The sequence below is a fragment of the Agelaius phoeniceus genome, chromosome 19 (genome assembly GCF_051311805.1).
Source record: "Agelaius phoeniceus isolate bAgePho1 chromosome 19, bAgePho1.hap1, whole genome shotgun sequence".
Taxonomy (NCBI): domain Eukaryota; kingdom Metazoa; phylum Chordata; class Aves; order Passeriformes; family Icteridae; genus Agelaius; species Agelaius phoeniceus.
Genome location: NC_135283.1, coordinates 5327753 through 5353645, shown reverse-complemented (window position 1 = coordinate 5353645; position 25893 = coordinate 5327753). Strand labels below are relative to the sequence as shown.

Sequence of the window (25893 nt, the reverse complement as noted above, 5' to 3'; positions counted from 1 at the left end):
TAGGGAAGGAATTACTCTGGCCACTATAAATTGCATCATCCAGGTTAAACAGGTGGGTAGAGGAAAGATAATTCTCTGTCTATCTGGTGTTCAGATTCCCCTTTCCATAAGGAGGCAGATGGACTCCAGGAGTGATTAAAAATCCCTTGATATGATAAGAATCAATTCATGTCTCCTTGCTCCCAGTCACCCAGAGGAGTGCACATGGGTGCACACACATGTGTTTCCTTTGCTGAATATTTTGTTGCCTTTCTGTGTCAGTTCATCATTTAGCTGAGATGTTTTTCAGATATTAAATGGGGGTGATTTTAGCTGACCTGCCTTGTTGAGGAGATCTCTTTCTTTCCTTTTGTAACATTTTCACTCAGAAGAAACTGGTTTAAATAATAGCATTTTTTTCTTGTTGATAGCTCCAGATTGTTTTGCATTTGAGCTTACTGCTCTACTAACCATTAGAATCCAGGGAAAATTATTTGAGGAGCTTTGGGGGAAGTGCTCTGCAGTCACAGTATTCCAGAATAACAGCTTAAAAGCATTAAAATAACACAGTAATTCAATCCTGGTTTTGCTAGCTTTAGGATTGCCAGAGGAAATCACACAGCTCTGGTGCTTGGATTGATTACTGCCATCCAGACTCCCTCTGAAACATATCTTAGTAGAAAATGAAGGGTGCCAAACTGGACATTTTAATTTTGCCAAATATCTCCTTCTTTCTGTTCCATGACAATTCCTTTGTAAGAATGGAGCAGTCAGGGCACCTTGGCTTTGTTTCTGATGTTATCATTGCCTCACTGAGTGACCTTGAGCAAGTCACCTCACCACAGGGACCCCATCCTTTACCTGATTTGCAGCATGGTGGTGGGAGCTCAAAGGCCTCAAACTCCACAATCCAAGGGGTTGAGTTGCTTCAGGATAAAAACACCAAGAGGTGACAACTGATTCACTCGAAATGAGCTCACTTCAGAATTCATTTCTGTGGTTTTGGGTGGACAAGAGGTAGTTTCAACAATCAGACTGACTGTTAGCAATCAGTGGAAAGGAGGAGAAATGCTTTTTCCTGGAGAACACCAGCACTGTATCAGGTAACAGGTTCCCACAGAGACTGATATCTATCTTACAGTGTATCCCTGTGTTGAAAGTGAAAGCAGGTAATGTCATACTCCCTTTTCCCCTTCTCTCCCTTCATCTTCCCCTGAATGAGTCTCTAACTGGCTGATGTCCTCTGTTTCCCTCCTCAGGAAATGATACGCTGTATCTGGAGCCACTTCCTCTGTGTTTTAAAAGGCAAATCCCCAACTCTGAGCTTCACTTCAAGCTTGCTCCACAGTCTGGGATCTGTCACTGTGAGTATTGCTGGGTTGTCAGAAAGAGGAACCCTGTGAGGATGCTTCATTTGCATCATTCATGTCATTGTTCCCTGAGCACAGACTGCAAGCAGTTCACTGTGCTGGAATTAGAAACCCTTCAGGCACCTGTCTTTGTAGAAGAGTTTATAACTGTCCTGTCATGTCCAAGCACATTTAGAGGCTAAAACAATAGTTTGAGATACTCTGTGACATCTGACAGGATGTCTGTATCTTCCAGCTCTGATTCTGGTTAAATTATCCTCTTGATTCCTGTGCAAGAACCAGCTGGTTTGGGTCCTGGTAAGGTTCTAGCTGGTGAAATAGGTTGAATAGTTGCTTCTTTCCCTTGGTCTTCATGCCTAGTTTTGTAATATGCTAAAGTAAAATCGGTGTTAAACAACCTATCAGTCTGGTTAGAGCAAGGAATTTTTAGATTTCTTGGAGTGTTATTAGGTGCAGTTTCTTCAGAGGGCAAGTTGGTGAACGAGAGACTTATCTGTCCTCCCATGTGTTTATTAAAATCATGATATTTACAACTATGTATGAACACATATGTTTTCACTAAGATTTTGCTTTCTTGGGGGTGTTGTGGGATGTTCTAGGTGCTCTGCTGTGTAGACAAGCAGGGGATTCTTTCCTGGCCAAACCCCAGCCCAGAGACTGTTCTGTTCTTCAGTGGGAAGGTGGAACCACCTCATGACAGCCACGAAGACCTGACTGACGAGCTCTCCACAAGGTCCTTCTGCCATCCTGAGATGGAAGATGAGGTGGGTGATCCTTAGTCCATAATGTGGTGTGTTGGCTGTAATCACACTTTGACTGACACAATGTGATATTACAGAGGGCCCTTGTAGGGAAGTCTTGTGCCATAATTATTTGCTTAAAGATGAAGAAGCAAGCAAGGATCCTTTTCTACAGGAGTCCTGAAGCAGCAGGTGAATCAGCAGTGCCTTGTGTTGAATCACTGAATCAGCACCCTTTGCTCTGTTGGTCTCCCACAGCCCCATGAAAGAGATGCTTTGCTCTCTGGCCCCCTGGCAGACACAGTGCACATGGCCAATGAACAGGAGAGGAACAACTGGTCTGGTGATGCTCCAAAGGCTCCTGAAGCCTCTGCCCACCGAAAGCCAAGCAGCAGAAGCAAACATCCCTCTGGATCCAATGTGAGCTTTAGCAAGGACACAGAGGGTGGAGAGGAGGAACATACTCAGGTAGGACTTACTGGAGGGGCTCACAAGTAGGCTTTTGTGGAGCTGTAACACAAACTCAAACTCATAGAGTCCCCACTGTTGGGGGGTTTAACTGGGAATTCCCTGCAGGATTCTAGGTTCAGGCTGTATTCATTGTAACAAACTACAGTTTCCCTGCCTGTTGGACCAGGTTGTTGGGGACAGCGAGGCGTTGGCTTGTGAGGCTGAAGACTTTGTGTGTGACTACCACCTGGAGATGCTCAGCCTGTCCCAAGACCAGCAGAACCCCTCCTGCATCCAGTTTGATGACTCCAACTGGCACATGCACCTGAATTCCCTCAAGCCTCTGGGCCTGAACGTGCTGCTCAACCTGTGCAACGCCGGCGTGACTGAGCGGCTGTGCCGCTTCTCCGACCACCTCTGCAACATCGCCCTGCAGGAGACTCACAATGCTGTGCTGCCTGTCCACGTGCCCTGGGGCCTCTGTGAGCTTGCCAGGCTGATAGGTGAGGAGGAACTGGATGAACAGACATGGAGAAATCAGAGCTGTCAATGAACACTTAATCCTTGGAGAGCATGAGAATATTTCCCCAGTCCTGTTTGCTGAGGAGGTGGAAATACAGAGCTGACTCTGTTGTTGCTTGGTTGCCAAAAGAGTTTATTAAAGAGATGGCTTTTGGCAAGTTCTGACGTTGTCAGTGCTATCCAAGGAACAAATGTTATCAAGGATAGTGCCAGCCAGCCCTGGCTAGGCTTCATATTCTCCTGGTGTGAGTCTGTCAGTCTCATTAGGAGACAAAGAATAGCTGCTAATGAACAGATATCTGTCCTGTCTTTACTGTAGGGCTTTACAGGGTGTTTGGGGATAAAGGATGTACCTCAGCTCATTTTACACATGGGAAAATGGAGGCATAGGGGCAGTAAGAGGTTAGAGGTAACACTAGGATTAAAAACTGGAAACTTGAACTCACTTCCGTGCCTGTCCTGTGATGTCACAGTTACTCTCCTCAGTAAACAAGAGCATGAACACTGTAATTACTAATCTTGTCCTTATGAGTGTTTTTCATCCTAGATCTTGAGCCATATTTACATAGATTAACTGTGAGCACAGTTCAATTGCTGCGGAGGTGTCAGAATGAGCACAGGCAAAGGGGGTGGCACAGAAACAGGAGAAGGGACTTCCCTTTTGCATTGATTAGAGCCTGATTTTCCTCCTCCTTGTGTTCATGTTTCAGGTTTCACACCAGGTGCTAAAGATCTCTTCAAGCAGGAGAACTATTTGGCTTTGTACCGCTTGCCAAGTGATGAGATGGTGAAGGAAACCATCCTGGGGAAGCTTTCATCCATCACCAAGAGGAGACCCCCCCTGAGCCACATGATTAACCTGTTTGTGAAGGACACCACTACCAGTAAGGCTGCCTTTTTTCTCTGGGCGTCCACTTGGCACAGGGGGAGCTTTTCCTCAGAGAGCCCAGAAAATGTCAGGACAAACCTCAGTGATCATCTGTGGTATTCTGAGGGGGGGAATTCTTCCCAGCCTTGGCTCACTCCAGAATCACAAATAATTTTTTTAAAATATCTTAGCTAGCACATAGTAGACCTGTTTTCTGTGAACAAATGGCAGTACAGAGTGTGGTATGGGTTTATTGAGTTTTTAATAGACTTCATGATGGTAGTGAAACTAATACTGCACAGGGTTGAATATCACTTTGGGTTTTAGTTAATAATGTTCATCCTTCTGATAAATCATAAACCAATGTCTTTGTGAGTTGTCTAGTGTATTACATTGCACACTCCTATATTGCATGCTAATAAGAAATCACAAAACTCTCATGCAAACTCACAGTGACCATGAATATAAACCTGAAGTCATGCAGACTTCTCCACTCTTTCTACGCCTTCCTGCTCTCAGAGGAATGGGCTAGGATGGAAAGGATGTACAGCTGGTTGAGGTCTTAAAGCACCTCAGAAAGATTTAACCGCTTGCCTGTCAGAGCTCTTAGTCTCTTTGTAATTCCTTAAATTGACTGAACTTGGCTCTCTAGAGTTGACATATGTTCAATATTGAATCTGAAATATGATCATTGTGCTGGCCAGAGTTTTACCAGGTTAAATTGTCTTCTCTCACCCACTTCTTCTTAAATTTTTGTCTTTATCTGGGGAGGAGCTTTTTCATTTGTTCTTATTGCTGCTACCTAGCCTTTGTAAGTAGGAATTGTTTTGATGCTGAGATTTTTAGTGTAGAGAAAAAACCTTTAATGTTGCCTCATTTCAACTCCTTATCCTCAATTTTAAACGGTTTAAGTTAGAGCCTGGAGCTCAGACGAATAGGTGTGACCTGGATTATCCTGTCTAGAGTAAATTCTAAAAGGAATTTTGCCAGTTGGGTTTAGTTAACCATTGGAACACCTCTCACACAATAGTCTTGTCCCTTGAAATTTCCTAAAATACTGCCATTTTAGAACCAGAAATACTGGATTGTGCAGATAACATTGGATGAAGTCAAATGGCTCTATTTATGCAGAAGTCAGACCAGATGATCATAACTTGCCTCTCTCCACACATTATTTGTGAATAAATCTTGGAATCCACCCACTCCCATGACATGCTGCAGTCAAAGCAAGATACATAAATTTTACAGCTGTAGCAGAAATAGGAGGCAGCTTATCTGTATGTTCCCTTACTATTCTATTGAAATACATGTCTCACCATCTGGCAGTGTTCATCCCAGATCCATAGTAACCACATGGAAATGAGGTGCTCACGATGCATTCCGCTGAGGAAAACGGCTCGATACCATCTCTCTTCCTGTGCTGGAGCTGCACTGCTCCATTCCTTTTGATCTGTCTCATTGGCTCAGCTGGAGCAGTTTGGTTCTTCCCGATGAGTCCCAGCAGCCATGAATGGCTGTCATACCCCCTGCCCTATTCATTCGTTTTTCCCCCTTTTGCCAGAGAAATCCTGGCCTGAGAGTTCATCATTTGGGAAGGGAAAAGACTGAGCTCATTTTACTGGCAAGGACAGCTCAGTGAACTCCTTGCAGTTGATAGTGTCTGCTGTCACTGCCACTTTCCCCTTAGCAGGGCTGTGGTGTTGGATTCTGGTGGGAATTAATGGGAAATGGACTGCAGTTGCTGACAGGCATGAACGTGGGTACATCTGTGCATGTGGTCATTGCAAGCTCTTGCTCTGTGTCCAGGACATAGGTTTTGCATGGATAAACATCTCTTGTTCCCTCTTTCTGAGCAAGGACTATCTGACCTTAGGAGCAAGGTGGGAAGGATTATGTGTTTATACAATAAAATTAACCAGAGCTCTGCACAAGTGCTCCTTTGTGTCCCTGAGACAGGCTCCTTCTTTCACACACAGCTCTTATTCGTCTTGGAGGTTTGTTATGCTGATAAACTTGGCTTGTGATGGCTATTTATAGCAAAAGCAGAGAGCTGCTATGTTTTGGAAAATCCTCCGGTGTTCCTGAAGTCCCTGGCTGGTTTATGTTGAGGGGATATTCTTGGCTCTGGGTTTCACCAGCCAGTGTGAGTATTAGCAGTCAGCAACAATGCCTGCAAGAAGCCTTTGGGCTCATTTTTCTTGGCAATGGTTTTTCTTTGGTGGTTTTCTTTTTTTTTTTCATTAGCTCAGCTTTGAAGCTATTGGGGATAAAGTCACAGAGCAGCTGGAGGAGGAAAGGGAGACTCTACGTGCAGGAAATGTTAATGGGTTGATACAAATGAGAGGGAGCAGGAGGTGTGGAGGGGAGACAGCCCCACGTCCTTGAACTTGTGTCCTGTGCCTGGGACCTGCATCAGGGATGTCACACACCTCAGAGAAAAACTTTTTGACACCTCTGACTACAAGAAGGAATAAGAGATTTTGAGTCTGTATTAAAAACTAAAATAGGGGGAGAAGGAAAACCAGGACAAGCTGTGGTGTCCATTGATTTTCAGTTCTTCTCTAAAGATGAGTTACTTTTTTAGAGTCCCTTATATTGAACTTTTGACCATCCTGATTTAACACATTTTCAGGGTGAAAATGTGAAACAGGCTGTTATTTGGCAGGTCACACTGTCAAATTATCTTCTGCTACTTGAATGAAAAGTATTCAAGAATAGCTCTTACCCTTTAGTTCCATGTCTGGCCTAGAAATGAATGCACTTTGCAGCATAGGCAGACTTTGATCTCTGTAGGCTCATCACTGCTGCTTGTACTTTCCTGACAAGAGGCACAAAGGAATTTCTCTTCTGCTCTGTGGGATGCAGGAACAAGATACTATCCCAGCTTTATAGTAGCAGGATTGATACACAGGGTAAGGGGAGAATAGGAAGGGACTACATGGCTCATATTTTATCACAGCCTTGTTTGAACCTACAATTAGACAAAGGGCAGTTGCAGGTGCATCATCAATCCTGAACAATTTCTTGACGGAGACTGAAGACTTTGAGCAGAGGAAAAGGGGATATATGAAATGCATCAAAGCATTTTGTGGGAACACTCATGTTTTAACAAATAAGGGAGCAGCTGGTGTGATATGTCCCTTCCTGGGAGCTGTATATGTGATGCTGACTCATTGTTCTCCTACACTTCAGGCACTGAGCAGATGTTTTCTCATGGGACAGCTGACATCATCCTTGAGGCCTGCACTGACTTTTGGGATGGTACTGATATCTACCCCCTCTCTGGTTCTGACAGGTGGGCAGCTTTCTCATTTGGGGCATTCAGGAGCTGCAAATAAAATGCAGAGGGAACCTGGTCACTCTGTTAAAATTCTTTTTGTGATGCTTGTTTAGCTTTTTAAGAGCTTCAAGTAGGTTATGAACATGAGCCATCTCTGCTTGTAATTAATTGTTACCATAGCATGTAAGAGATTAGATAGCAACAAGCATTCAGTTGCACTGGAAGAGCAAGCCACTTCTCACTGTATCTGTTGGGATATTGTCCTCTTGTAAGTTGATTCTGACTGTACTGTGTAGTAGGACTGAATTATAATCAGGTCATGCTGGTGGCAGAGAATTTTTTGTTGCTTTTCAAGAAAAATGTGTTGTCTTACATGAAATGCAAAATGATCAATTGTGCCTGAACCAGTCCACACAATGCATCATGCTCTTGGCGTCCTGCTGCAATATCTGACAGTGTGTGCTGCATTTTCATCTGCAGGCTGAATTGCTGTTCCTATTGGCACAGCAGACCAGTAATGTTTAGTTTCACTGACTTTTCACATTGTTCTTCTAATCTGCTTATCCTCAGGTGTGAAAAAACTGGCACTTATCCTTTTTGGAATATTGATCATGTTACAAGCAAATTAAAAATCTGATGTATAGTCTGATTTGTTACCTTTGTGAATTCAGCTTAGAGAAGGAACTTTACCTTATTTCAGTTACTGAATGTTGACTAAATACAGCTCCTGGGACCCAGACTCTGAAAGGGGATAGGAGAAAAGTCTGCTCCTGCAACCATCTCTGCCATAGATCCTATTGTCAGAGTTGTCAGTTCCCTCTTTGGGGTTTATCTCCCTAGAGATAAATTAAGTCTGATGAATTAAGCTTCTGCTGTCATGCAATGAACTTCCTTGGAGTCATCTGGCTGCCATATAGAGCATATTATATTAATAAGTATATTTGAAGAGCTCTGTGTTCATACCCATCAATCTGATGAGCAAACATAAACATTCACCACTGCCCCTGTTGGAATGTGTTCTTGTTGCTCTGCAGTGCCTGCAGCTTGGAGAATGCAGAAGCAGTAGGGAAAGGCTTCTTCAGACTTTCTAACCACTCTTTATGGAAAACGTTTTTCCAAATACATGGAACTACAGCATTTCTGTATTGTCAGAAATGTGGCACATTTTTGCTAACTTTGCCTGTTTTTTCCCTCTTCCACATAGGAAGAAGGTGCTGGATTTCTACCAGCGAGCCTGCCTGTCAGGATACTGCTCTGCCTTTGCCTACAAGCCCATGCACTGTGCCCTGTCCTCCCAGCTCAATGGCAAGTGCATCGAGCTGGTGCAGGTGCCGGGGCAGAGCGCGATCTTCACCTGCTGCGACCTCCCCGGCACCACTCCCATCAAACAGAGCAGCCGCAGGAACAGCTGGAGCTCAGATGGTATGTGTGTCTCTGCTGCTGGCCCAGGGGCTGCATCTGATCAGCCTAGAGCTGTAAGAACATTGTTATTCAGAGTAGCAGATGGAAATTTGGAAGGAAGAGTTTCTGAAGTAGATGGGTTTTTGGAGGAAGTAATGATGTGGCAGCTGGTAGGGGTATTTCTAGTTAAGTTATTGAAGCTTACAGAGAAATTCTTCTTGTGGGAAGTCTGTTTCTAAAGTAGGCTACAGAGAGTCAAGACTTCTGGATATTTCAGTACTTGTTTTTCTATTTGTCTGATTTTATGGAAATCACATGGGATGGGCTTTTCAAAGGATTGAAATGTATATAGTGCTATGCAACTATTATTCCTTGATAGATTTTGTTGCTGTACTGAAGGAACTGATTCCCATTAGATGAACATGACATGTACAAGTCCTTCAGAACAGCAATGGAAACTGAGAAGGAAGCACATACCATTACATAAATCCAGGAGGCTCTTTTGGAAAACCAGTCTTATCTTCTTTCTGCCTTGGTCTCACATTCTGTAAAATATGACTAGTGGGGTTTCCAACAGTTAGGAATAGTTGTGACTGTTTTCAGAATAATTTTGCATTCCACCTATGGCAAGCCTTGCAATTATGTGAAGTGTTTTATTATTTTGTTCTTCATGCTGCATCCAGCCCCCGTTCACCACTGGCTTCTGGTGATGGTGAAGGAACCCTGTCAAAGAGCCTTTGCAGGCTTTTTGGAAGTGTTTGCAAGGAACATGATTCAGTTCCTTTGCATCAGCCCCTCGTGCTCTGATGCCACTGTGCCTCAGCCAGACTTATCATGTTGTTTAGGCACAGTAGGATGTGTTTAAAATGCACATGTGAACATTATGAAGCATACATCCTTGACCTTTCTACCCAAATTCCTTGTAACTGATCCCTGCCTTCTGTTTTATCTTTTTCCTTTTCATGCTTGCTGTTTCCCACTTGTGTTCTTGGTCTCCTGTGTGGGGATGTCCTGAAACCACTTCTGTGACTGGATGTGCTGGGACAAATGGATGTCTCTTCATCTTCCCTCCTGTGTTTGTATTCCTGCACATTTCTGTGTCTGGATACCGTGTCCTTGTGTGTCACCTTGGTGGCTTCCCCACCACGTGGCCTTTGTCTGATGCACATGTGGGCCCCCATGTCTCAATGGGATTGCATGCCTGAAGAAGGGATTGGGGAAGTGATGGAGAAGGAAGACTGTATCCAGGCTCTGAGTGGACAGATCTTCATGGGAATGGTCTCATCTCAGTATCAGGCCCGCCTTGACATTGTCCGCCTCATTGATGGATTGGTCAATGCCTGCATTCGTTTTGTCTACTTCTCCCTGGAAGATGAGCTCAAAAGCAAGGTAAGCTGTCTTTGCTGAACCCCCTGACCTTGCATGGCCCCTGCTTGTCTGACTGGAGAGTTTAGCTCCAGTGCAATCTAAGGTTAATCTGATTCAGCCCACTAATGAGTCCAGAAGGTACCTGTGCTCAGTATGGCATCAGTCTGCAGTGCTCTGGCCTGGGCAGCCACTCTAAAACCCTTTGTCTGCTCACCCACAGGTGTTTGCTGAGAAAATGGGTCTGGAGACTGGCTGGAATTGCCACATATCCTTAACACCCAATGGTGATGTGCCTGGCTCAGAAATCCCCCCATCCAGCCCCAGCCATGCTGGCTCCCTGCATGATGACCTCCATCAGGGTGAGAACTGTGCCTTGGCCACTCTGAATGCCATCTCTTTCCTGGGGGGTTCTTCTAAATCCATTCATAGGTTCCTGTGTCCACACCAGACACTTGATCTGTCAAGAGCTTTGAGCACAAAACTGGATTGGCCTCAAGTGCGTGTGTGTCTAAGCGACATCATTTTACATTTATAGCCTTTCTAGCCAGCCAGTACCAAGTTTTTGGAAATAGACATCCTTCTGTGCACCAGTGCCATGAATTTATGTGTTCATGAGTGTTTCTGGTTCTTGCTGGGGCCCTGGTCAAGGCACTGAAGGTCACTTCCCTGTCCATTACTCTTTTTTTTTTTCTTACTTCAGCTGGGATTTCTTTATTCTCTTCCCTAGAAGGACAGCAGAACAGATAAAGTATCATGTCTCAAAAGAGCAGAGACTAGACTCACATATCTGCCTCTGAACAGATTAGTCATCTAAAAATACTGCATTTTATATGACTGAGTGGGAGATCTGAGTGTTGCTAACCCAGAAAATCAGGCTTCACGTTTCCTGGCTTCTGCAGTGCCACGTGCTTGTCCCATGTGGGTGGCACAGGGGTGGCACAGGCAGGTTTGGGGTTGTTGTTTATGCCACTCCTCTCTGCTCCAGTTTCCCGAGATGATGTGGAGGGGCTTCTGCTGATGGAAGAGGAAGGGCACTCGGATCTCATCAGCTTCCAGCCAACAGACAGTGATATCCCCAGCTTCCTGGAGGACTGCAACAGGGTGAGGGCCCCTCTCCCTGTACACCTTCTGCTGTTGTCATGGGCAGGAGTGTCACCTCAGTACTCTCAAAACAAATTCCTTTTCAAAGGAGATTGGTTTCCATTGGGACTCCTGATTTCTCTCACCCTCTTCCATCGTGGTATCTAGAGCCTGGGAAATTTGGGATTCTCTCAGTTAGTTACTTTTGCTGAACAGCTCTTTGCTTAGGAGTTTAGGAATGGGGTTAGCAAACATGGGGTAACCTTGAGAGCTACATTTCAGTTCCTCTGGGTTTCATGGGCTGGGCAAATCCCACTTTCCATGCGGACAGAAGAAACACTCTCTCCTCCAGCTGTGAGCCACAGACTGGTGCTGCCCAGTGGTCAGTGTGAGACAAGCTCTTCCTGCTTCAGAAAGACCTCACGTGTACTCAGCAGAGATTACAGGAATATCAGAGATACAGATCAAAAAAATCTTTTAGGCCTGGTTTTAGAAGGCAAGAACCCTTCTCGCCTTGCTGCAGGTTGATGTGGCTGCAATTGAAATAGATGCAGTTGCTAGAAGACAGCAGATGTGTCTGACTAGATTCTCCACACAGGCAAAAAGTCCTCAGGAATCCTTGAGCACAGGTTTGTCACACTGACCTTACAAATCCTGAGGGCAAGCATAGGCAGCTTGGCAGGTCAGTGTAGAACTTTATCAGAAAACTTCAGGCAGTGCCTTGGGAAAGCCAGTTCTATCTGCTGGAACATGAATTTGTATCTGATCTTGAAGCTGCATAATTCTAGGAATCATCATTCTCATTTCAGCAGTTCTCTCTGAAATGCCTCTCTCTCGCATCCCCTCTTAATCTGTCCTTTCTCTTTTTCAGGCCAAACTCCCCCGGGGGATCCACCAGGTGAGACCTCACCTCCAGAACATTGACAACGTGCCTTTGCTGGTGCCCCTGTTCACAGACTGCACCCCAGAGAGTGAGTGGCCTTTCCTACTCCTGTCCATGAATTCTTCCCCAACTCCTTGGTCTGGCCTCATCCAAGTGTGGACATGGATGAAGGGAAGGGGATACATTCCAGAAATTTAGAAGGACTTATTGATATTAATTACCCTCTGTCGGTACCTGTGGGGAGCCAGGTGTTAACTGAATTTTAGTGCAGCTGTTGTCCAGCTGCTGAATTGGGCTGAGAACCCTTTCAATTTGCATTCATAAGAGACACAAAAGCAAACATCCAAAATGCTACTGCCTTTCATTAAATAAGTGTTATCAGTGTACCAGGAGACTTTGATCTCTGCTCACAGCTCTTCTATAACTTGGAAATCACTTCCAGAAGAATGTTCCCCTGGCAGTTGCTGTTAACACCTTCTGCTGCTTTGCAGTTTTTGATTGCAGGAAACAGAAAGGACAAAATTTTTCTCTCTCTGAGGTCTTACTTAAAGAAAGGGGCTGAGTGCTCAACTGGCAAATGACTGCCAAATCTCCAGTGTGTGTGGAGCATCATTATGATTTGCCATTTTAATACCTCTGGTCACAGTTTCCTGCATGTCAATCACAGTCCAGTCTGCCTTCACTCTTAGTGCCCAAATTTCCTCTCTCTGACAGAAGTGGCAGCTCCTCTCTTGACCCAACCCCTCAGTGTGCTGCAGTCTTTGTGCACCAGGCATTTAGTGAGGGTGTTTACAAGGGAATCTGCAGAGGGGAGGCTTGGGGTTTTTTGCCTGGAGCATTCTGGAAAATCCATGTATACACAGAGCACCGTGCATGGAGCTACAGAACTAAAATCAAATCAAACAGCAGTTTTGATTAAGAGGCCCCAGGGATGTCAATAAACATATTGATAAAGGGTAGAGGTGGTGGTGGTGGGTGGGAGTGCAGGAACAGGGGCTGGCTCTGAGTATGGCTACATGTGGCACTGCTTTTGGAGTGGTTTGTTACATTCCCTCCCTTCCTTTAGACTTGCAACACCACTAGTGATGTGCTGCTGAGTTTGAAACACTGTATTCATTTTCAGTTTGAATTATTTAGGTTTATTTCATTCCTGCTGTTTTCTAACGAGAGCATTTGGTGCTGAAGGTGTTTTATGTACCCAGGCTATGCCTACAGCTCTGGTCTGAAGGAGGTGTGCTGGAGATGCAAATCTCTGGGTCATAGTTCTGTGAACCACAGATAATTCCTGCAGTGGCAGGTAGATAGAGCACCTGGTCTGCAGTTAATTAACTTTCTAATTGTGAGCTTTGACAGTGGATCTCAATGTACACAGTGATGATGGGGCAGTTTTAAAGGATCTGTTTGTTACCCAGATTGGAAAGAGTGTGAAACACTGCATTTTTGTGTGCATAATGACATAACACACTATTGCTCCTTCTGTCCCTCTGCAGCCATGTGTGAGATGATCAAGATCATGCAGGAGTATGGGGAGGTGACCTGCTGTCTGGGAAGCTCTGCCAACCTTCGGAACAGCTGCCTCTTCCTGCAGAGTGATATCAGGTGGGGCGGGGTCTGTTCCTCCTCCAGCTGCCTTTGCCTCCATCGTAGCAAATACCCAGCCATGGGTCACACCACACCTGTGGGTTGTGCAGGGAGGTGCTCACAATTGCTCTGTCCAATTGGGTCTACAAGAGGGAGAGTTGGGATATTGGATGGGGATGTCTGTTTAAGGTCCTTGACACACAGAGGTATTTCCATGTCTGAAGGGAAGATAGTCTCTTACATGCTGGACTGTTGTGCCCCAACTGCCATTACAGATCCTTTCCATTGGGTGAAAGAGTGAAAGTACCCCATGGATCAGCCAATTTGTTGACCTTGTGCCACAAACCCAAATATGTTCATTATTTCTCTGTGAATAAATGAACTCTAGGGAGTTTGATCCTAATTTCATGTTCTAGCTCAGGCTTCTCTACCTGAGCAAGGTATACAGAGCATGGCACAGCACAGAGTGACCTTCCAAGCTGCACTGCAGTGAGACAGTTTCCTTTCTGGGATGAGGCCTTTCACAACAGCTCTGTGTTGTCCTTGCAGTATAGCCCTGGACCCTCTCTACCCATCCCGCTGCTCCTGGGAGACCTTTGGCTATGCCACCAGCACCACCCTGAGCAATGGCTCTGAGGAGCTCACCCCACTGCAGCTCTCAGGGCAGCTCAACAGCCTGCCCTGCTCCATGTCCTTCCGCCAGGAGGAGAGCACCAGCATCATCAGGCTCATAGAGCAGGTGAGCCCAGCAATCCCCAGAGCCAGGAGCTCACACCAGCATTGTGCTCAAGGTGCCCACAGTGCTGCCAGCAGGAGCTTTGCTTGTGTCTCCTGTGTCACAGTAGGACACGAAATGAACGACACACACAAGCTGGAATGTCCAAGGTAAAAGGAGCGTAGTTTATTTCTGAACTCCAATATTTATAGACTTTCAAAAGTGACCATAGATTGGAGGATGAAGTTGCCACCTCTCTAGCCACACTTGTCAAACCAGCAGTCCATCAAATTTCTCCTCCTACAGAAAGGAATTCAAACCAATCATTATTTACATGAAAAGTGTGTGAGAAACTCTATTACAAAAATGTAAACATCAGAAGGCTTAGAAGAACTTAGAAGAACAGTGTGACACTCCTGGCCTTTGTCTAGGAAGCACAAGAGGGAGAATCCTCCTGCCTGGTCCTCCTGGTCCAAGGTGTAGGTATTGGATTGGAAATGGTGCTTTATGGCAACAGTACATGAATATTGTTCATCTGGATGAAGTATAATCTTGCAGAGATCCCTACCCAGGCAACAATGCAGTATTAAGGAGAAGCATAACCCCAGAAAAGCCAGGAGTTTAAACAAACTTACCCCTTGGCTAAATCCTGCCTTTCCTTCAGAACCTCTCCATGTAGGCAAGAGACCTTCCCTTTTTCCTTTCAGTGTGTCCAGTTCCTCTCCCCTCCCACTTCCCCTGCAGGCCAAATGTTCTGTCCCTGCCTGCCAGTAACTGCTCCTGGCTGGCAGCTGCTCCCAGCAGGGCTCTGAGGGCTTGTCCTTCCTTCCAGGCCAGGCATGCAACCTACGGGATCCGCAAGTGTTTCCTCTTCCTGCTGCAGTGCCAGCTGACCTTGGTTGTCATTCAGGTGAGTCCTGGCCTGGCTGGGGACAGTGTTTAGCTCAGAGGACAGGAGGGCTCACGTGGATTTGGGTGGCTGCAGCAGGGCAGCCTCGAGGGAGGAACATGGCCTTCAGTCAGGTTTGCACAGTGTGTGGGGAAGTTACAGATGGAGACTTGGTGATCTCAGCCTGGGCTGCCCCTTGTCCCTGATCCTCATACATTTACCTTCAAATCCTTTTTCCCTGGAGAAAAGCATCCCCTGCAGCTCCTGCCACAGGAACATATGGAGGGGCAGTGCAGTAGCAGCCCAGATACCAGTTCATCCCAGTGTTTCAGGGAAGGCAGCAGCATTTTGGGTGACAAGTCTGTCCTAGCACTGTTCATGCTCTTCACTCTGTGTTGTTTCTGTCCAGTTCCTCTCCTGCCTGGTGCAGCTGCCCCCCATCCTCAGTACCACAGACATTGTGTGGCTCTCCTGTTTCTGCTACCCACTGCTCAGGTGAGTCTGTCAGGTGGAATCTCCTCCCACTCCCCCCAGGATGCACAGAGCATTCTCTCAGCCTTGCTGTGTCCATGCTGAAAGAAAGCTGACTTCACCCACAGCATGCTGAGAAGGATGCAGGGATTATTCCAAGCACCTGCTTTGACAAAATGCTTGGAAACAGTGACAGGAGCATTTGTGTGCTGCTGTGTTCACCCCTGCCTTGTGTGGTGGAAAGTTGGGGGTGTCAGGTAGAGGCCAAGGTACCACAAGTGGTTTTTTTCTCCCTTATACATTTGGAAGTCAATTCTCTCTTTGTCTGCACCTGCCATGAATAACACCTTTTATAGCATATTTACATAAGTGCCAATGCTTCAAGCAGTCTGAGGAGGCTATTTGGGTTCAAATGTTAGATAAAAGCACAATAGCTCTGGTGCCTGAACTCATAACTGAGACACTTAACTTACCTTTCTCCAGTATCTCGCTCCTGGGCAAGCCTCCCCACAGCTCCATCATGACCATGGCAACAGGAAAAAACTTGACTTCCATTCCCAAGAAGGTAGGTGGGCCCTCAGATTTAAATTGTCCACATATTTTTCTCTTCAGTTTTGTCCCAGTGTTGGTGGGAGGCCATAGCTGAGGCCCTGTGCTGTGGTGGAGTTCACAGGGGTCCCAGGATGAGGGAAGAGATGAGAGTCTGACTCCATGTTTTAGAAGGCTGGTTTATTATTTTATGATATATATTATATTAAAATTATACTAAAAGAATAGAAGAATAGAAGAAAGGATTTCATCAGAAGGCTTGTAAGGAAAGGAGAGAATGGAATAAATAACAAAAGCTTGTGGCACTCAGAGAGTCCAAGACAGCTGGGCTGTGATTGGCCATTAATTAAAAACAACCATGGACCAATCACAGATGCACCTGTTGCATTCCACAGCAGCAGATAATCATTGTTTACATTTTGTTTCTGAGGCCTCTCAGCTTCTCAGGAGAAAAAATCCTAAGGAAAGGATTTTTCATAAAATGTGTTTGTGACACTGTGCCTTCCTAGCTTGCTCAGTGAATTGATCCATGGCAGAGCCAGGGAGGGAATTTCCTGTTCCAGCATGCCTGAAGCAGATCCTCAGGGCAGCATTTCATCTGTACTACAGCCACTGCTTCTCTGATGGTCATGGGGAGGAGGTTGTACCAATGACATGCCCATGTCATCCTCCTTCCTTTTCCTTTTTCACAGACTCAGCACTACTTCCTGCTCTGCTTCCTGCTGAAATTCAGCCTGACCATCTGCTCCTGCCTCATCTGCTTCGGGTTCACCCTGCATGAGTCCTGCAAAGGGGTGAACACGACCAGCCTCAACCTCACAGCCTGCTCCTCCATCATGCTGCACAGGTGAGGAACTGGGCCTGGCACACACATCCCTACTGCTCCTGCCCTTTCCAAGGAGGACTGATTCCAGTCCTCTAACAAGCTTCAGCCTCTTCCATGACCCACCAGGGCTGTAGCCTTGACAGCTACATCATTGCCCACTGTCACCTCCATGTCACCACCAGGACAGCCTGAGCTCCCCCACAGATTCCTCAGCAGTTAAAGGAGGACATGGCCCTGGTGGGAGCAGGTCAGTTAAGTGTCCACTGTTGACTCTCCTGTGTCCTCTCATTCACTAGCAATGCTTATGGTGCTCCTGACTGGTTTGGGACATTTTCCAATGCTCTCCTGGTAGCCCAGAAGCTCACAGCTGGCCTGATTGTTTTGCACACAGGTAAGTCCCTGTTCCCAGAACCCCATTCTCTGCTCTGGGGGAAAGCTTGCATCCTCTGTCTCTTTCTTTGCCCCCTATGCCAGAGCACAAACTCCCTGATAGAAGCAGACATTGCAGTGGCCTCACAGCACAGGCACAGATCCCCCTGTCTCACTAAACACTACGCTGGCAGATTAAAGACAACACCCTCAGAACTGATTCTGCTTCCTACCAGTCTGGTGAAGTGCTGGTTCGGTCCAGTCTCACTAGAAGAGCCAAATCCCTTTTGCCTTCTGGAAAGTTAGTAGCAGCACGTGGAGCTCTCCAAAAATACTCCCTCCTTCAAAAGCATTTGTATCCCTGCTGCTGTTCTGTGAAGTACCCCACTGCCTTCCCACAAAGGGGAGTGATGCAGCTGTGACTGTTGGAGAGCTGGAAGCCTTTTTAAACCCTCTGGAGGGGTGTGGGGCCAGCTTCTGGCTGACCCTCATCACCTGCACCCATTGCCTGGCAGGGTGGGTCCAGCAGCTCCCTGACAATGCTGAAGGGTCTCAGCTCCCTGTCCCTTATGTCCCATGGTGCTGGGCAGAGCACTGTGTGTTGATATGTGCAGGTGTCCAGTCCAACAGAAATGCTTCCTGATTTGATCTCTGTCTTTGGAGAGAGTGGGTTGCTGTGCTTTTTTGTCCCTCAGACACCAAGGCAAGGCAGGGGTGCTTTGCCTGGCAGCTGAGCAAATGCTGGGTCCTGTACAGACAGCCCTGGGTCTCTGGCTAAATCTCTCTCTTGGCTGGAGCTTTCCTCTGTTGCATCCCAGGACCAAGGGCACACCCACCCCTGCCCCACTCCCCAGACCTGGGCTTTTGCCTGCTCTGTTTTAGCTCCCAGGCTGTGAACCAACCTCACAGTGAGCAGTGGTATGCAGTACAACCACTGCACTGCCCCAGCTGCATTCCAGGGGCTTGGAATTGCTGTGAGGAGCCTGGTCTGAAAGAGCCCCACATGGTAGGCTGGTTCCAAGGACATGAACCCCATATCCCTTAGGAGTAACAGGTGTTGATGTACCTTGTAAAGTGCTGTATCTGTGTGTGATGCTGAATAATCCCCTTTTGTCTACAGTGTTCATATCCATCACCCACGTGCATCGCACCAAGCCCCTGTGGAAGAAGAGCCCCCTGTCCAACCGCTGGTGGACGCTCACTGTGGCTGTTGTGTGAGTACCCACAGGCCCTGGGAAGGTGCTCCAGGATGCTGGAGCAAGGAGGGCCCCAGGCCCACTCCAGCACCAGTTTCTTGGTGCTGAGGAGAATCAAGTACATGGCATTTGATCTCCACTGCTGAACTGATGAAGGGTTTCTGGTGTGAGCATTTCATCTGGGCCTGCACCCTGATCTGCAGATCCTGGGAAGCTTGTCAGGTCTGCTGAGATTTGCTGTGTCTGCTCTTAATCTTAGAGTGCTGGGGCAAGTGGCACAGACTGTGCTGGACCTGAAACTCTGGGAAAACCTCAACTCTTCTTTGACCTTTAACCACGTCTCCATCTCTCCGGTCGCGTGGCTCCTGGGTTTTCTTTCCTTGGTCCTTGTGGTCATCATCAATGAGATTGTCAAGCTGCATGAAATCAGGTATGGGGGTTGTAGGAAGGATGGGGAGAAAGGGCTGAAGCCTCCCTCCAGCCTGGCCTTGAGCTGCAAATTATAATGATGCCCAGGGAACAGGGTGGGGAACAAAAAGGAAAAGCTGACTGCATTGTGTAAATCACCTGGCTGTTGTGTGCAGGCCCACGCTCCACCTCCCAGGGAGGAAGCACAGGGGAGGAAGGAGGGTCACAGAAGGGCAGTGGCAGTGATTGGGAGCAGGAAGGGAGAACAAAATTTCGTTATCTCAGACCAAAGGGAGGGAGACAGCCAAGGTCTGTGCAACACCAGTATGGAACTGGGGAGGGCTGCTCTCTCCATCTTGTCCCATGAGGACAGAGAGGCATTGAATCACAGCAGAGGAAATGTGCCTTCACACAGAGCCTGGACTGTGGGACTCGTTTTCACGGGAAGTGGCTGAAGCCAAGAATGAGTAGCAGGCAGTGACTGGCTGTTCTTCCCAGCACAGGGAGCAGCCAGAGCTGGAGTCAACACTGATGAACATTGATTCAGGAAATGGGCTGGGGAGGAAAAGCTGGGATTACAGGGAACCCTGATGGGGATGGAGACACCATCTCAGTTCCTGCAGAGGATTTCTGGACCTTTCTGTGCTGTGTCTGGTGTCCCTGGAGATGGGATTTAGCTGCATGGGGTAGGACTGAGACCATGGGTTGCTCTCTGGATTTGATTCCCCTCCCAGGCTACCACAGGGTCCAGGATAGGGGCTTCCCTGCTTCTTGGGGCTAGCAGCTCAGGAATGGCAGTGGAACAGTCTTACCTTTCACCCCTCTGCATACTGAATGTCTTCTTTCTTCTTCTCCAGGGTCCGTGTCCGTTACCAAAAGAGGCAGAAGTTGCAGTTTGAAACCAAGTTGGGGATGAATTCGCCATTTTAAAAACACCCAACTCAAGTTCCCTGGAGCCAGGGCCAAACAGCCACTGGAAGAGTGGCTGCACCAAAGGCTCAGGGAATTTTCCATCACACATGCAAACCAGACAGCCTCCTGGCAAAGCTACACCTGCACCTTCCCAGGGCCCAGGCAGGGATCCCCCCACAGGTATGCAGCCCCCTCCCAGCCTACCAGGTACCCTCACAGGAACCTGCAAGCTCTGGTGCCTGTTCAGGCTGCTCTTCCTTTATTTATTTATTACTGGAGGTATTTGTTAGTATCATGGTGATGCTAAAATGAAGCGGCTCCTTTCCTCTTTGTGAACAGATGGGTTTCCTGGGCCTGGCAGGAGAATCTGGGACCAGTAGGGTTGCTGAAGCAGGAGCTCTCTATTGAAACCCATGTTGGTTTTCCACTTCAGCCTGTTCTCCGTGTGTGCGTGCCTGTGCATGCCCTCCCTGCCTCCCTGCCCTGTGTCCGGGGTAAAGGAGCCATCCCTCTTGCAGTCCCCAGAGTGCTGGGAGCTCACATTCCCGAGGGGACAGTGGGAACAGGTCTCTGGACAGCCGGGTTGGGCCAGCCCTGCCCTCTAGTGTCGCTGTCACAGCCATGTGCTGGCTGTGTCAGAAGAGAGATGAGAAGGGCTTTGGGAAAAGCCGCCTGTGATCTGGTGCCGAGGGAGGGCAGCTCTGCCTGCCTGCAGGGAGCCAGCATGGCTCAGCTTCCTGCAGCCCTGTTGAGCCAGCTTTTATGTTCTTTAACAACCCCCAGAGAGGTTTTGTAGCTGTTCTCCTGTTTGTGATCCGAACTGCTGTTCTGCTTCAGTAATGTGCCTGCTTGAGAAAACCACAGCTCGAGATAAAGCCTGAGCCCTGACTATCCTGCCTTAGAGGGAGGGGATGTCTTTCCAGGCAGGATATCTGCAACTTGCAGTTGTGACTAATACAGAGCTGGTGAATGGCTCCTTTCCCAGTCCCAGGATTGTGCTGCATCCAGTTCTTGCTCCCCAAGGCACAGGGAACCCCGCCCAATCATGTCTGTCTGTGATAGTGCTGGGAAGTCTCTCCCCTCTGTGCTAATGCCTTCATACAGAACCACAGAATGCTTTGGGTTGGAAGGGACCTTAAAGCTTATCTTGTTCCACCCCCTGCCATGGGCACCCTGCCATGGGCAGGGACACCTTCCTCTATCCCAGGGTGCTCCAGCCCTGTCCAACCTGACCTTTAACAATTCCAGGGATGAGGCAGCCACAACCTCCCTGGGCAACATCTGCTCAGTGTTTTTCTGGAGGTCTCTTCGTTTGCCTGGGGGGGACTCTCCCCTGAGGGCTCTGGCAAACCATGATCTGCCCCAGTGCAGCACACAAGCTCCTGAGCTCTGACCAGACCCCATCTGTACTGGGAGCACTGGTCCTGCTGTGGGCTGACAGCCAAGGGCCACACAGGAGCACACGGGCTTGGCTACCAGAATATTTGCAGGTCATGGAGATACTGACTCTAATCCTAAACACTGACTAAATCTGGTAAATCCTGGCCCTGATTTTGGTCCCAACATTAACACTACAGTATTTGGCTGTTACTTCCTCTTTGATACCTGAGATTAACAAGTGGCAGCTGATCCCTCCTGGGCAAGCAGGGAGCTGGCTGGAACCCCCAGGCTCTGCTCTGCTGCACCACCTTGTCTTCCTCACTTTTCAGCATAACCAGAGAGCACAGACATGGCTGAGTGTCTCTAAGCAATACCCTCACCCTGCTGTGGGGCTGGCAGAGGAGCAGAGCTGGGTACAGCCAACCCCTAAGCTCTGGGGACACACTGAGGATGCTGGAGGGGGCAGCTGGGGGTGTTCCAAGCCCTGGACCCAGTTTCTGCAGCTGGGGGTGGATGTAGAGATCCCATGCTGGCAGGATTGCACAGGATAGGGAGCCAGCAGCTCCCTGGGGAAGCACAGGGCTCCTCCTCTGCACCACAGCAGTGTCTGCCCACCTTTGCCAGCCAGGCTGGACTGTGCCCTCACTCCCCTGGCACCTGCAGGGCTCAGGGAGAACAACCTGCACCTTTCTCAGCCTCAATTCACTGAATGCCAGCTCCAGATCCATGACACCTGGCCCCTGAGAAATCAGCTTTCCTTCCCTATGCCAGGGTGGGATCAGAAGTGGGATATGATCTCTGTGGCCAAACTGAGCTGGAGTCAGAGGCAGCACAGAGCTGCTCACTGCTGTCCCAGCTTTGCCCCCACTCACACCTCAGCTCTTGTCCTGTGCCATGAACTGTTGTAGGTGTTAAAAAGCAGCAGATTCCAGGGCTTCCTGCTGGCTCCATCTTCCTCTAGAGAAGGCACCTTCAAGATTTCCTCCTCTGGGTGATCACAAATGTTTATTTTCCTGCATCCTCCTTTCCCAGCTAGACTTGGAGGGAGCTAAAGTGTATGAATGGAGCCTTTAGGATGGTCTTGACAGTGCCACCCTTCCCTCAGACATTGAAGTGTCTAAGGGTAAGAGTGCATGGCTTCAGAAGGAAATTTCCTACATCAAGATGTTTTTAAATGCTGTATATTTTATATTAAATTTTTTGGGATGTATGTAAAAATATTTCATTTGTATTAAAAATTGTAAATTGTATAAAAAAGGAAAAAAAAAAGAAACAAACCCAGACCCACAAGCATCCAGTATATGAATGGCAATAAATGATTGTCTTGGATAACACACCCAAGAGTTGGGAACGAGTTTGCACCCAGCAAAGGAAGGAGGTAAAAATGTCTGTGGCTGCTGGGGTCACAGGGTGTGATTGTCCTGTTGAAGGGACACAGCCTGAGAGCTTGATGCTCCTGGGATCCAGTTCTGGCCTTTTTCCCAGTTTCTGCTCAGCTTTGGGTAAATCTGTCCATCTCTGAAAGCCTCTTCTTACAAAGTAAATTTGGTTTCCTGGATCCCAGGCACTGCTTCAGTTGAGGCTGGAGGCACAGTGTGAATCCCTTTGGATGGGTGAAAGGCTGGGGTCAGCTGGAAAAGGCACTGAGGGCACTGGAGACAAGCAGTGGTGGGATAAGGAGGCCTGGGCTGCTTGTCATGAGCAAAGCAGGACTGGAGTGACAGTGGCCACACTCTGAGCAGGCAGGAGGAGGGAGGAATGCTCTGCCTGGCACATGGGGATGGTGGAGGTGGCACATGGGCAGAGCTGGGCACTGGGACACCGGGACACCAGCACTGTCACCATGTTACTGTCATGTTGGTGAGACTCACACTGAACATTAACCTCGGGGCGGGGGTGACTGGGACTCACCAGGGGAGAATGAGGAACCCTGGAGCACTCAAGGGACAGGATAAAGCTGATCTTCAATGGACTTCACGCAGTAGGAGACAAGTTTGTCCCATTTCACACAAAGGACACAACTAGGCAAAACTATAAAAAGGGTAAAATGTGTCCCACTGTTTAATAGAATTTAGTCTTAATGGATGTTAGTGGAAAACAAAACACATGATTAACACAAACAGAGCAGATGGTTTAAAATCTGTTGTCAGTCTGGTGATTACATGGGCTATTTTTTCCCCTCACTGTCTCGCTGCACGGAGCAGGTGCAGCTGGGGTCAGTTAGTCCCAGTGCAGTGTACATAACTTACACACCATACAGTAGCTTCAAAATAGAGATCTAGAGCTCAAAAAATAGGCATTCTTCTGCAAAATCAAATGTTTAGTTCCCTTATTGACAATGAGAGCAGCGTTGTGCTGCCCTCAGGTGGCTCAGACAGCGGCAGCTCCACCCCAGTGTCCTCTTATCCCTGACCCAAGACTTGCAGTTCTGGTTAGTAAATATATAGAATAGATCACATTTAAAATATATACATTGGCCTTTAAAAAAAACAAACATTTACAGTTTATCAACATTGGAAAAAAAAACCAACTGGGCTTGTCCCAGCTTGACTCATGAGAGTAAAAATCAGTTTTAAAAGGTTTCTGTGAACCTCTTTATAAAGTGCCACTGGATGTAGCTATTTGAAATCATGTCCATGATGTGGCACTCAGACACAGGCAGTGGATGCACTTAGTGTGGGACAGAAATCAGAGCCAGGGAAGAAGTGTCTTACCTGCCTCATATTGACCTCAAGTCCCAGACAACAATGGGATTTTAGGTTTTTTCAGGGCTTACTATATTTGCTTTTCAGCCCAGAAACCAGGCTGGCACCTCTTGCCTGTCCAGCCCAGGGCATAGCTGCCCTCAGGAGCAGAGACCCTCAGGAATGCTCAGGTGGGCTTTGCCCCCCTTCCATCCAACAGCACAAGGGGCTGCAAACAGTCCAGTCCAGCTGCAAACTCCCAACAGGATTGGGAAGCAACTGCCTTCTCAGCCTCCTTCTCCCTCTGTGGTTTGGATTTGCATGGGTGATTTTTTTTTCTAAAAGAAAAGGGAAGTGCATGGAATTTTCTTTCCCTTTGTTTGGAATTTTTGTAGCAAATGGCACTTCAGCACAATCTTCGGTTCCCTTCTGGTGCTCTGATGCTTTCATTTGCTTGGCATGCCGAGCGCGAGCCAAGTTCGGGGCTCTTGGACATATTTAGCCATGCACTACTAAGCAGATCCTGCGAGAGAAATCTGTCTGGGAGCGATGCAGCCGCTCCTCCCGCCTGGCTGCAGAGAGCTCCAGGGGCTGTGGCCGCGCTGGATGTCGAGGGAGCCGCTCCTGAGCCGAATTCCCCGGTGCATCCGGGGTCAGCTCCCCCGCTGGGCTGCAGAGCCGCGGGGAAGGAAGGATCACGTCCCAAACGCTGCTTCTGTTGAACAATGCTCACGGCGGGGTTTGTGCCAGCAGCTCCCTGCAGGGAGGGGCACTGGGAAAAGGGACTGTTTTCTCCCAGAAAAAGGGATAAGGGAAGGGAGAAAAGAATTTAAAAGCATTAATCATGCTGCTGCTGCTGCTGCACTCTGGAAGGACCAGGGTGGGGGTTTGCGTAGGCACTGTATTGGCAGAGGGCAAACTCCATTGAGCAGCATGATCCAGACAGACTGGCCCAAATTCCCAGGTTTTTGGCACTGCCATTACCATCCTCATCACTCTGGGAAGGGGCAGGAAGGCTCACATGTCCCGCATGGCCATGGCAGAGCATCCGCTGCTCTGCAGGCTGTGCCAGCCCCATCTCGAGGGGTCTGTGGGTCCCACTGGAGGGATTTTGATCCACTTGGATTCCACGCTGCCCGATGCTGACGCGTTTGGAAAAGCGGCAAATAAAGCAGAAAGGTTCCTTCTCGCTCTGCAAGCTGCCAAATTGCAACAAGCCCTGTCTTCTTTTAGCTGCTGTCAGGCCTGGCCAGGGCTGCGGCTGCACAGTGAATCGCCAGCTCCCTTGTGGCTGCCCGGGGAGGTCTCTCCTGTGACACTTTGTTGGCAGGGGATAAATAATAAGATGCAGGACTCTGACAATGCAGTAGGGAAAGAGAAAGGTCCCTTGTGGAGGCTCCTCAGCTTTGTGCAAGGGAGCAAGGGCTTCTCCGTGGCCTCCAGGACTGCATGTGCAGCCCCTCTGGGCTCTCCTCCTGCTGCCAGTCTGGTGGGAAATGCCTGACCCCCTCAGAAACCGGCCCAAGGCCACGCTGTCACGTGACACAGAGCCAAGGGTGGGCAAAGAGGGCAGCTTTGTTCCCAGCTGCAGTGCAAAGTGTGGGGAGGGAGGTGGCTGGAGAGACCTGCAGGCACCACTGGGTGCTGGATCCACTCTTCCCCCATCACGAGGGGCACTGCTGGAGCAGCCAGGGCGGGGAGGGGAAGGAGGGAGGAAGCCTCAGTCCAGCATTGCATCCAGCTGGTCGGCCAGGTCGTCGAACATGTTGCTGATGTCTTCCAAGATGTTCTTGGCCGAGTGCACGGTTCCAGGGTGGCTGGGGAGGAAAGGGAGAGAGTCAAAGCACTGCTCAAAGGCTGCAGGTGCTGATGGGGAAGGTTTGGCCAGGCTGGACCCAACCCAGCAGCAGGAGCTGAGCTTGAGCATGTGTGACCTTTGTGGTGCAGGTATGACATACCCATGCACAGCCTT

General features: G+C 48.2%; 3 protein-coding genes across 10 annotated transcripts in view; 1 reads left to right on the top strand and 2 right to left on the bottom strand.

Moving 5' to 3' along the window:
- Positions 1–22578, top strand: part of TMEM94 (transmembrane protein 94) — a 51301-nt gene extending 28723 nt beyond the window's left edge. For all 3 annotated transcript variants that reach the window (XM_054645021.2, XM_077188425.1, XM_054645020.2), the window contains 21 exons: positions 1239–1343; positions 1949–2113; positions 2348–2557; positions 2727–3042; positions 3772–3945; positions 7122–7224; positions 8414–8631; positions 9818–9999; positions 10199–10337; positions 10964–11079; positions 11930–12029; positions 13432–13540; positions 14072–14261; positions 15070–15147; positions 15536–15621; positions 16081–16162; positions 16839–16993; positions 17269–17363; positions 18462–18555; positions 18797–18967; positions 19803–22578. In XM_054645021.2, the coding sequence (XP_054500996.2) occupies positions 1239–1343; positions 1949–2113; positions 2348–2557; positions 2727–3042; positions 3772–3945; positions 7122–7224; positions 8414–8631; positions 9818–9999; positions 10199–10337; positions 10964–11079; positions 11930–12029; positions 13432–13540; positions 14072–14261; positions 15070–15147; positions 15536–15621; positions 16081–16162; positions 16839–16993; positions 17269–17363; positions 18462–18555; positions 18797–18967; positions 19803–19875 (2961 nt within the window). In that variant the 3' untranslated portion in view covers positions 19876–22578. The remainder of the gene's footprint in view (positions 1–1238; positions 1344–1948; positions 2114–2347; positions 2558–2726; positions 3043–3771; positions 3946–7121; positions 7225–8413; positions 8632–9817; positions 10000–10198; positions 10338–10963; positions 11080–11929; positions 12030–13431; positions 13541–14071; positions 14262–15069; positions 15148–15535; positions 15622–16080; positions 16163–16838; positions 16994–17268; positions 17364–18461; positions 18556–18796; positions 18968–19802) is intronic.
- The window catches only part of GRB2 (growth factor receptor bound protein 2), a 200535-nt gene that overhangs the window by 86352 nt on the left and 88290 nt on the right, over positions 1–25893 (bottom strand). The gene's annotated exons all lie outside the window — the stretch shown is intronic.
- Positions 23270–25893, bottom strand: part of CASKIN2 (CASK interacting protein 2) — a 56825-nt gene continuing 54201 nt past the window's right edge. For all 6 annotated transcript variants that reach the window (XM_077188421.1, XM_077188420.1, XM_054645264.2 and 3 more), the window contains one exon: positions 23270–25738. In XM_077188421.1, the coding sequence (XP_077044536.1) occupies positions 25642–25738 (97 nt within the window). In that variant the 3' untranslated portion in view covers positions 23270–25641. The remainder of the gene's footprint in view (positions 25739–25893) is intronic.